At 34.7% G+C, this 12,620-nt stretch overlaps 1 protein-coding gene across 1 annotated transcript; it reads right to left on the bottom strand.

Annotated features, from left to right (window-relative positions):
* Positions 1–2,405: 2,405 nt before the first annotated feature.
* On the bottom strand, positions 2,406–3,089 carry LOC132614266 (monothiol glutaredoxin-S1-like). The gene has a single exon (XM_060328679.1). The coding sequence runs from the start codon at positions 2,886–2,888 to the stop codon at positions 2,580–2,582; it is 309 nt and encodes a 102-aa protein (XP_060184662.1). The 5' UTR covers positions 2,889–3,089; the 3' UTR covers positions 2,406–2,579.
* Positions 3,090–12,620: the final 9,531 nt, after the last annotated feature.

A 12,620-nucleotide genomic window follows, 5' to 3' on the forward strand; every position in this document is an offset into this window, starting at 1 on the left:
ACTTACTTTTGCATTGAGAAATAAAATTGAGAAGGAACCATAGCTCAAAATTCATTGTGATCTATGGGGACCAGCTCCTGTCGAATCCTCTCAGCATATGAGATACTACATTTTGTTTGATGACCACAAAAGATACAGTTGGTTATATCTAATAAAAAATTAAAGAAGTCTGGATTCTTTAAGAACTTTGTTAAGTTTCAAAAGATGGTTAAAAAGCAATTTTCAAAGACAATTAAAATCTTTCAATGTGATGGAGAAGGTGAGCTCATCAGTAATGAGTTCATTAAACACTTGGAAAACTATGAAATCATTCGATAAATGTCATGTCCTAATAATCCTAAACAGAATGAGATCTCTGAAAGAAAACATAGACATGTAGTAGAAATTGGTCTTACACTACTTTTTCATGCAAACCTACCTCTATTTTTATGGGTGGAAGCTTTCCTCTTTGCTGTATTCTTGATAAATAGACTACCATCTTCAGTTCTAAAGAATGAAATACCTTTTTTCAAGCTTCATGGGACATCTCAAGATTACAATAGTCCTAAAGTGTTTGGTTGTAGGTGTTATCCTTATATCAAAGTTCAGACAAAGTTGGATAGTGCATCTTAGACTTAGATTGATTGCAAAAACACCTCTAAGATTGTATGGTTTTTCTGATGCAGATTGGGGAGGATGTACTACAACAAGAATATCAACTACAAGATATAGAATCTATTTTGGTGCTAATTGTGTTTCATGGGCATCCAAGAAGCAGCGCACAGTTGCCAGATTAAGTGCTGAGGCTAAGTACATGGCATTAGCCTTAGCCACAGATGAGATTACATGGATAACATATATCCTTAGGGATATTAGTGTCCCATTGTCAACAACTCCAATACTGTTTTGTGACAATCTTAATGAATCCAGATCTACATGCTAGAACTAAACATATAGAGATGGATAATCATTTTGTTCGAGAAAAGGTGGCTAGAGGACAACTTATAACACACTTTGTGAGATCACATGACCAACTTGATGATATTCATACCCAGGCAGTTACAAAACAACAATTTGCAGGTTTTAGAAGCAAGCTAGGAGTGGATGTTCCACCTCTCTATGGCTTGAGAGGAAGTGTTGGAGATTAAGAATTCTAGTGAAGCAGAATTTAAGGCAGGAATAAAACTATGTACTGATTAGGATAATGACTATGTATATCCTGTGTATATCAGTATTATATTTCGTGTATATTAATAGTATATCAGCTTGAATAGGATACAAACATGTAGTTAGAGTTAAGTAGAACCCTACTATTGTCATGCTGATCCATCAGTGTACTCGAAACTATATCAGAAGGCTATATACATATAATGTACATTATCACAAGAAATATACACAAAAGCTTCTTTTTTCCTTTCTATACTGTGGTTTCTACAATACTGATGTGTACATAGCTTAAACTCAATCAAAAAAATATTTTAGTTCATTTTGAAAACTAAGTAGGAGTACTTCAAAGGATAAACATGGCTCAACTAAACAGCACTGGTTTATCAATGTCGAGCTCTCTGGAGTCATTTCGCTTTTAATATGCCTTACGCAAATTGGAAAAGATTCCTCTGCCATTGCAGAAAGGGAAAATGACAAATCTTCCTATTGGTGCATGGCTAGAAGATTTATATTCATATGTCAACTGAAAACTTATGTAGGTAGGAATATTTGCAACATGTGCCATGCAGGAGATCTACTGTTAGAGCAAGTTGGTTGGATAAGAAAAAGGCATTAATTCGAATGGTCACCAATTTTAACTTAAAGATTCGCACACCTTGATGCTTGCTTCAAGAAGGCTGCGTACATTACCTCTTGAGGTGCCGTTCATTTTAGAACCTTGCATGAATGTGGAATGTTGTGTGAACCGGACTACCTTTTATAAACTTTTGTGGTTTCGAAATTACTTTCTTTTTTAAATATAAAATACAATGTGCCAAAAAAGTGAAGTAATGTTGAAAGGTAACATAAATTTTCAGATCGTGTATCCTATGATCGAGAAACTGTTCATAGTGGAAGTTCTTTTTAAATTTCATTGATGTTTGATGACTTTGTTTCCGACATCTCACGCGTTCATGAATGATATATTAAAACCCTTGGTTACTAAGAATTTTACATAGTTTGAGATCATTATGACCTATAATCAAGATAACTAATTAGAGTAAAGGCTTCATTTTATTTATATGTCATAGGATGACCTTGCTAAATCCCAAACAGTAACAATAAACAATAGATGCATGTAACTACACTAAATATTAGTAATACGTTAGATTAAAATGCAGTACATAAAGATATATGCTCATTGTTATTAACATTTTTCGTGTCATTTGTTTTGAAATAAAGCAATGACTCTCTATTTATAAGTGTCAAAAAGAAATGACTGACCAAAAGTGTAACTTTTTTCACATATCAAGAGCAAAAAAGGTATACACCAAGAAGCAAAATTGAGGGGGGGAAAAATAAAAAAAGATCCGAAGCAAGAAGACTCTATTTATAAGTGGTAAATTTATTATCAAAACTCCGAGAGTTGCTACCTAGTTATTACTAATTAATTTCTATACCCAAATGGCATTACCCCTAATAAGCAATTGTTTGAGCTTGCCCCTCACATTAAGGCTCATGATCTCATTTGCACCACCAACTAACTCGTTCCCTATAAATATTGCTGGCACACTTGGTTGACACCCTAGTTCAATCAATGCCTTCTCCATTTTCATCCCATTTGGATGTGTATCGAGCTCGTAAACTGTAGGGTTTGCTCCAAAACTACGAATTAAGGTTTCGATGCTATGAGAAATGCAACAACTACTCTTGGTGAAAATCACCACTGGGCTTGCTGCTCCCAACTTCATAACCATATCCATTTTTAAAAAATCTTCAAGAAATAATAAATTGTTCGGCCCAAATGCCAAGATATGTATATAGCTTTTAGTGAAGAGGAAATTAAGAAGATGTGGAGGCTAAAAGTTGTGAATTGAATTTCAGCTTCAGTCTTGATTTGTGGTTGAGAAACCTGAACATATCACGAAGCTATATATAGAGGCATTATGTTAGCTAAAAGAAAAGGGAAAACATTAAATTGCTAGAAGAATTACATGAGTTGATGGATATATCTAGATTTTTCTTGATCACTTGTATGCCTTATCTGGCTAGCCTGGCTTCTAAAGTAGCATTACATTCTCAAGCTGAAAATGATAAGAATATAATCTATATCACTTTGAAAATATTCCCAGTACATATGTCACTAGCAAAAGCTCATCTTATATTATGTCGATTTTTTTTTCCTGTTTTTTTTTAATTAGTTTTTGCTTTCTTGGTTGGAAAAATGTCTTGGTTTTTCAATAGAATCTTACAACTTTAATTTGAGAAATACATGAAATCTTTGTCAGAATATATCCTCATAGACGTGCTGTTGAACTCAAGTCCACATTATACGATCCGTACCATAGAGAAATCTTCTCCTAGTTCGATTGATACACGACAAACTTGATTCAAATTCCATTTGTATAAAGTAGATCACTCTATCAAGAAGGGAATGCAGTACAAGTTAATTGTTCCATGAAAAATGCTCCCTTACTACCTCGAAAGGTCACATATTACCATAGTACTCTATATTCCCTCATTCAGGTATTCGAATAGAATGGGTCATTTGCACTTTTCCCCTATTTTGTGCTGGCCATTTATTTTTGCCCCTCAATGCAAATAACTTTCTGTGAGTAATAAATTTATATTTTAACATCATAATATCCTACAAGTTATATTCCACACAATTTCTTCGAATAGAATACATAACGACTAATTCAAAGTTGTCCTTAGTAAAACATGTCAACTTGGTCGGGCCAGATAACCCGACCCAGCGCACTAAGGGACCAGCCCAACACGACCTTTAAATTCATGGAAGGGCAAGATTGAGCTTGTAAATCGGTTCGTACTTGCTCAAGATTTGTTGAACCACCCGTGTCAAAATGGTAAATAGCCACTTTTAATACCTACTGTCAAACATTAACCACTATTTTAAATGTTATCAAGATTTAACCGCGTTTTGGATAAAAATACCTTATCTAAAACATGGAAGAATCCTAATATAGTTTGCTAGAGTTCAAACCTTTTACAAATGGAATTACTGCATAGTATACTAGTGATTTACCTTTAAAAGCTCTGAACTCTAGCATGCAGTGCGCTTGAGCTTCACCTATAGTAGTTTTTTGAACTTCAGTATAGTATGCTAGAGTTTCACTTGTTAAATTTTCAAATTCTTACACCGTATTGATGGGTCTTCCTTGTTTTAAGTAGAAGTACTTTTATCCAAATTTTATTTCCGTCACTACAAAAAAGAAGATATTTGCCAACAATTTTTTTTTGTTGCCATAGTATTGACTATTGTTGCAAAAAGTATTTTTGGTAACGACATTTTTTGTTGTTGCATGAACTTTTCCCATCGGCTGTTATTGCAACGACCTGCAACAACTTTTTTGTTGTTGCCAAAAATACTTTTTGCAGCAATAGTCAATATATAACATCAAAATTAAATTGTTTGGCAAAAAAACAAAAGTTAATTTTTAAAAGTTTCATCATATATGCTAAAAATAAAACTAAGTTGTTGCCAAATATTAAATTTTGCCAACAATATTATTTTTGTTGCCATTTGTGTACTTTCTTGTAGTGCGTATTAACGAGTGGCTATTTACCTATTACATTTTAGATAATAGCAGGCCCAAATATTGAGGGACCACTTAAGGTATCAACAACAACATGCCCAGTGTAATTTCACGAGTGAGATCTGGGGTGAGAGTAACATGCACCCAGACCTTACCCCTACCTTTGTGGGGTAGAGAAGTTATTTTCATTAGACAAATTAAGTGAGGTCGGTTGTACTTGAACCCGCGAACCGGCGGAAATTATAATTATGTCGCAAGCAAGGATCAAACTCGCAACCTCAATGAAGTCTTGCAAACCCTTAACCATTGCGCTAAAATTAGAATTTATCAATAATTAAGGGACCACAAGTATTATTAACCCAAAATTTAGTTTTGCTATATTTTGACTTGGGAATATCCATTTTATAGTGTCCTTAGATGTACACCACGTTTTCATCACTTAAAAAAAAAAAAAAAAAACTGCACCCATATAAACTAAGTTGATGTGAACTGGTAAAATTGCACTGGTAGTTTAAAGTTTATTTACCCTGTTAATGTATCTAAATTTAAAAGTCCGGAACCTAAATGACCCCCCCCCCCCCAAAAAAAAATAAAGTGAATCAAAATACCTCAAGAAAAAAATTGATACCAAAGTACCCTTAACGTAGTAATTTACTGCGTTATTGGACCTAACTTTAACGATTCAGTTAAGTCCAATAACACAGTAAAATTACTGTGTTATTCTGGCTGTCAAAGTTTTAATAATGCAGGAAATTATATTCCTGCGTTAAAAAACTCCACAAAACTAGGGCAAAACCTCCATTTTTCTAACACTTCTCCATTTTCACTCTTTTGCCATACCCCCTCATAAATCATGTCTCAAAATTCCGAATCATCGTTTTATGCTATAGAACCCGGCGTATGTTATTGCGGTGTATACTGCCGGCGCAAAATTTCAAGGACTCCAGAAAATCTGGGCCGTCATTTTTGGCTTTGTAAAGTGCCCGAAGTAAGTTTATTTTGCAACTTTTTATAGAGTTTTTGCCACGTTGTCTACATTTTCTACCTTACAAAACTAATGTTACTTGTTATTTTATTAGGCAGATGGTGGGTGCACATATTTTCGGTGGGAAGATAAAGTTCACGGGGATAAAACGGTGGCGGCCAAGTATAAAAAGCCTCCGGTTGATAGACATACTGCGACTTCACGAAGCAATGTAGATACCGTGAAGTTTGATTTGCAGTGTCAACTTAGGGAAGCTGTAGGAAAAATTGAACTTCTAGAGATGTTGCTAAAAGAATCGGAAGAAAAAAAATTCAAGGATAATCTTAAAGACTCTCAAGTGAGACAAATGCTTTGGAAGAGAAAGTGAAATTTTGGAGGATGATTTGTGGTCTCTTGTTGTTGTTTGTAATTTTGAAGTGTTGCATTGTCGGCTAGGTTTATTATTTCCTATGTAGTTTGTTTTTATTTTTTAGTAGTTTAACTTTTTATGTATTATGTATTTTCCATGGTTTTTCTAATGTATTATGTAATCGTCACTTTTTATGTAGTAGTTTATTTGTGTTTTCTATATAAATTTGAATCGTTGCATTTTTTTTATTTATGTATATAATGTTTTTCAATTCTAACACTCTTAAGTAAGTAAATAATAATAAGAAAAATGCAAAACTAAACATACTAATATTCTTCAAATTAACGACATCATCATAAATTAAAAATATCATTAAAATCACAATATTCTTAATAATCAGAACTGAAGTTGTCAATATTGTCCTTAGATCAATATCTTGGGTTTCTTAAGACAATTTTTTTTTCTGTAGATGTTAGTTCCCTACCAGTTGATGATGCTTGTTCTTCAGCCAACTTGAGCATGTAAAATCTACAACGTTGTGCTAGCATTCGTTTGTTCCCTTTCCTAATCCTCTGTACCGCAGCCTTGCAAGAATCTTGATCAGTTCGAGGCATGCTGAATGAGAATCTTGTTGGGGTTGGAGCGTTGAGATTTTCCAAGTCACGAACAACACGTTGTGGGGGTACTCATATGCCCATTTGCGACATAAATCACAATAATATTCACGTGTATCTGAATATTTCAGTTGGCGAAAATCATCATCGCTCTATTAAAAGGTGAAGCTTCAAATCGTCTAGCACGAATTCACTGTTATCGGTTGAGGAATTACTGGAATAGCTGCTTGATTTGAGCTATCATCACCACTGCTATTCGGATCCTTTGGAAAGAATACCGACCAATCTACATTTCTACTATTCGACATTGAATTTTTAGTAGTTTACTAAGTATCGAAAGACTACTTATAAAGGTATCAAACTCAACAGGTTGTGGGATCATGACTATGACCCTACCTACTTTATTTAAAATAAAAAGAAATAAGATCATGGGGAATCATTGTTATCAGACATCTCACAGTCTGAGTCCTACTTGGATGTTACGTAACCATTTCGACTATATCCAGCCCTAAAGCAACGTATCTACATTCGGTTATTTTCTTCGCGAAAACGATTAAGAGAAAAATTCAACTCTTGTGCAGTGCCATGAGGCATTGACGACATAGCACGACCTTTTGGGAGTTTAAGTCCAAATGCCCTCAAGATTTGCTCCAGTGCTACAGCCTCCCTAACATGTCAATTCCACTCATCTGTCATTGTAGTATTGTAACGTTGATTGTATTTCTCATTTGGGTTATTCGAGTATTCAAAATCTTCACCCAGTTCCCATGTCCTAGCCATTTCTTTGCATATGTCTCCTGGAGAGAACGATGTAAGACGACTAATATTTTCAAATTAGTTAAAAAATGACATAATAACCCTATTTGTGTGGTTGCTAGTTATTCGTCAATTACGTTATATAACACTTGCTAGCAATCATATTATTGTATAGCACTAATTTTAGATGCGTTGTGCATAGTGGATTTATTATGTATCTGAATGACAACACAATACACGCGTTTGACCACTTTATACACCTTTAGCGCATGGTGGATTTATGACGTTTCTGAATGAAAACACTGATTGACAACACAATGCACGCTTTGGACCACTTTATTACACCTTTAGCATAATAAATTACTGCACGCATTAATTTCATGAGTTATTCTAACCAATAATGCCACCGGTTTTTCGTTAGAAATCAGTAGATTCTACTGCTCATCCATACTTGATTTGACATAAAGTTGCATAACGCAGTAATTTTTTGCGTAATATGAAACCTTTAGACTCATTATATAAAGCGGATTTTGAACGAAAGGAAAGCACAAAATTTTATCCAACTTCTAAATTTCATCCAACTTCTACATTTTGTACTTCTAAATTAGTCAAAAATGGAGGATGTTCCAACTGTTAGGGTTTTGGGATGGGGAAATTATTTATGAGTCTAATAGTTTGCGTTATGACTCTCCGCAAAATATTATGTTAAGTTTTCACTTAAATTAAAATACTCAAAACTACTGCAAGCCTTGTATAGTAGACTAAATGTTAGTAGACGAGAATTTCATTTAATTATAATTAGGAGATATCCATTTTCTTTTACACCGCAAGATTTAGTTATTTATGGGCAGTGGCATATCGTAGACGATGACTCTTTGACTGATTATTTGAAGGCGCTTTACGATTATAGGGAATGTATTACTTTGGACGTCCTTGAGATGTATGTAGAGAAGGTCCCCATAAATCATCTTTGAAGTCCCGGCCCGGCTAGAGCTCCTTGGAAAGCTAGAAATAAATCTCGTCGGGAAGCCCCGTCTAGAATTCGCCGGGAAATTCAGCTTGAAGTCACTGATGTGGAGCCTATGCATGAAAACACTTATCCTGACATGAGTACTTGTGAAGGCATTTTGAGGAGTCAAATGTCTCTGGAAACTTTAAGCCAGCAATTTTATGGACAGTAGATTATCATGTTGATTATAATTTTTAAGGGTTATACGCCTGATATGAATAATATCGAGCAATCTAACTATTCAAATATTCAAAACGATACTCCTTCCTCATGTTTCGGTGAAGTTGATTACTATCGGTACGTCTACTTTTTTAGCATCAGTACTGTTATATTTTATGTTTAGTAGTTAAAACACTCTAGTTTCTTGTATAGGGAAAATTTCACACAAAATGAGCTTGTTGCACCAAATGTGGTTCGTTCCTCAAACCCATGCAATGTTAATTCTTATCAGTAGATCCATCATTTTTATATTAATAACATATGTATTTTGATGTTTTGGTAGTTAATATATTTTACTTATTTTCTATAGGAAAAGACCTGCTCTAGATGGTGTTGCTTATGCGAATTATATAGATACATTGTCGAGTGATAATGACGACATACCTAATGCCGAGGAAAGTGAGGATGAGGATGATATTAATCCTCAAAATCAAGTAGAACTATTAGAAGACATGATGCATAGTACATCACACCAGGAAGAGATGAATTCGCAACACCCATTTCACCAGCAAAACTCGACGCCGCAAAGCCAATTTCAACATCAAGAGTCGACCCCAGTTCAGTGGCATTCCAATGAGATTCCCTATCTTTATCATCTTTAAGTTTTCCCTGATGCCTTTGTCTTTACTAGGGATGATGATCATATTCATCGAAGATTGTGGAAAGATCCAAACGATCTTGTAAAAGAGGATGCTCATATTGAAAAGGCATGATTTTCAACTCAAAAAAGTCATTGCAAAGGGATATTTTAGATTTATTTCATCCAGGGGATGAGGGAGTTCAAAGTTGATGATTCCACTCGAACATATTGGGAATTGGTTTGCAGGCAAAAAAATCAAGGTTGTCAATGGATGCTCTGTGGTAAGGAGATTGTTGATAAGATGTGGACTGTTTCAAAGTTCTACACAAAGCACACTTGTGATATAAGTGACCTCCTAGATGATCATTTCAATCTAGATACCAATATGATTGTTGTGTTGTTAGTTGGCGACATTACAAAGAGCCCAAGGTAACCCCTTCGCCTAAATTTTATTTTAATTTTCATGTTAATATGAAGTTCCTCGTTGCTACATGCTGATATTTCAACTTCTCCAGTTCAAAATCAAAGAATCCATTACAACCGTTCTTGAAGTACATCGCAAAATCATAACTAGGCGAAAGGCATATCTTGGGCATAAGCATGCACGTGAGATTGTTTATGGAAATTGGGATAGCTCTTTCAATCCAAGATACATGTCAGCTATACAATAGTTCAATGCTGGTACTCTTATTGAATGGAAGCTCAAGTCGAAACGTGGTGTGATCGGTAATATTTTTCAGTTTGTGTTTTGGACATTCAAACCATGCATTGATGGTTTTGCTCATTGTAGGCCAGTAATATCAATAGATGGCACACATATGTACGGAAAATACGACATCAAGCTACTAATTGTAGTTGGAATGGATGCAAATGGATCTATATTCCCTCTGGCTTTTGCAATTGCAGCTAATGAGAGCACAGAGACATAGGATCTGTTTTTGACCTACTTGAGGCAACATGTTATCAAGGGTCGAATAGGTATATGTGTTCTATCAGACAGACATGTTGGAATATTAAGAAATATGTGGGATTTGCATGGGTGGCAGCTGCCCTTTGCCTAGCATCTTTATTGTTTAAGGCATTTGAAGGCAAACTTTCAGCAGAAATATCTCATACGCTCAAATTACTCCTTTTATTAGCGCAAAGCGGACGATGTCAAATATAGTAACCCAAAAAGGTTGGGGTATAATCCCACAGGGAATATGATGTGAAAAGGTTACTAAAATCGTAGAATGCTTAATTTAGGTCCTAATGTCTTAATCCGACGATTTTTTTAGAATTGGTTGTTTAAGACTAATTTCTAACTAAAATGCTTTGGATTGTAATTTATGGTAAAAGAAACCAAGGTTGTGTCCCCGTTAGATAAAGAGTATAATCATGGGTATTGCTCTTGATATACTTATAATAGGTCGCTTGTATGTATGCACTTAACCTCTATGTGAATCCTTACTATTTCCCGATAAATAAAGATTATCTCTTTCTATAATTTTCTCAAATATAAGAAAGTTGATATGAAGAACGGTTAATTATGCCAAGTAAATTCTTCTTGTTCCAAAGTAAATTTATTAAACAAAAAGTAAAGTTTTGAGTTCTTGTTATTTATTCTTACCAAACCCTTATTATTTTCCCAAACAAATCAAGGTTTATGGCGTTAATCAATGTTTGCAACCATTAATTATGAAAGAAGAATGAAGAATAAATAAACCCTAGCAATCCATTACACGTATATCAATCACAAATCCAATCACAAAACACTCATCATTGGGTTCATAACCCTACTAAGGGCGTTTAGTTACTCATGATGAAGAACAAGAAATAAGAGATTGAAGAATTCATAATTTCTTACTTTTGATGAAAGAGAAATTGATAATACTTGAATTGTTATTCCAAATCTTCAAAACCAAGAGAGTATTTAATGTTCTAAGCCAAAAGTAAAAAAATATAACAACTGATAATAAATAAACCCTGCATTGGACTATTTATAGGTTTCAAAAATGTAAAAATTATGCACTTTAGTCCCTGACGGCACCAATTACGGTCTGTAATTCAAATTACAGACCGTATTTCATTTAATGCCTTGGTTCTCCTGCTGAAACTGGACAACATCTTCATCAATTTTTATGAACCGTAATTTGAATTACGGTCCGTAATCGTCTGGCCGTAATTCTTTCTTCCAAAACTTGCCTTTTTGTTTTCTGCCACATTGAAATTTATGTTTTGACTTACGGTCCGTAATTTGAATGGTTGTCCGTAAAAGTCAATATTCTTTTCTGCACCTTCTGTTTCAGCTTATCATTCATTACGATGCAATATTACAGACCGTAATTGAAATTACAGTCAGTAATTCTTCACCAAGGTTAATTCTGCAACTTTCCAGATTTTGTCCTTTTAGATGCTTATCTTCCTGCAACAACACTAAAACACATTAAAACGACATTGACTTTCTTAAAAATAAGTAAAACTTAAGGTCAAAAAGCATTGAGTGTACCATAATTTCACGGCACATCAACACCCCCAACTTAAAGTCTTTGCTTGTCCTCAAGCAAGTCATACAACACGATGACTCAATCTAACATCTAGATATTATAGAGTACTAATGTCTACAATGGTTTTACTTAGAACTACGAGCATGCATGTTTGTCACAAATAACCACCTCAACTTTCAAAATCAGAACACGACTCCTACTCAGGACACTACAACTCACAGTGAAGTTCCAATCCATGTTATAACATTATCAGAGGCATCAATATACACACAAATGTTGCTTTTTAGGGAATGCTCATAATTTCATTTGAATGCCCTCACATAGACCAAAGAATGTCCCTGACACATATGTACAACACAATAGGGACTAAGACAAAGGAGAAGAGAAGTCACTCACTCTCACAAAGAAATTCACAGATTGCACTTACCCATACCATAGTCTTGCCCTCGTTTTCAATATTCTCATCTTTGGACATCTTAGTTATGATCACTCTAGGACTTTGTAGGGTTGTAATGTAGGCTTCGGGACGGGTAGGATACATATTTGGTCAATAGTGGCTCGCCCTCCTTGAACACTACACTTTTTCTTCTATTTTATTCACCCTTCTTTCTTCGCTTCTTTACTTTTTCCGGTAGGGTCGGTGTGACTTTATTGGACTAACTCTAATTTAAAAAAAATATATTTTCTTTTCAGATTTTCCAGATTTTTTTTCTTAATACTATGCTTATCAACACCAAACCCTACACCATACAACTTCGTTTTCACCCTCAACTTAGGCTTTCAGCCTCATTCTCCACAGAATTAACCCAACACCTCCTACTGATTCGTTTTTCACATTTATAATGTTAAGAAGGGACTTTGGTGCAAAAAATTGGATTATTCAAAGACAGGGTAAAGGCTGGTTAACGGCTAGTCAAAGAAAATAGGTCACATAGGCTCA

This window comes from Lycium barbarum, chromosome 10, assembly GCF_019175385.1.
Source record: "Lycium barbarum isolate Lr01 chromosome 10, ASM1917538v2, whole genome shotgun sequence".
NCBI lineage: Eukaryota > Viridiplantae > Streptophyta > Magnoliopsida > Solanales > Solanaceae > Lycium > Lycium barbarum.

What these genes read in the sequence shown, in the direction of transcription:
- LOC132614266 (XM_060328679.1), bottom strand. Translation starts at nt 2,888, where the DNA reads ATGGATATGGTTATGAAGTTGGGAGCAGCAAGCCCAGTGGTGATTTTC.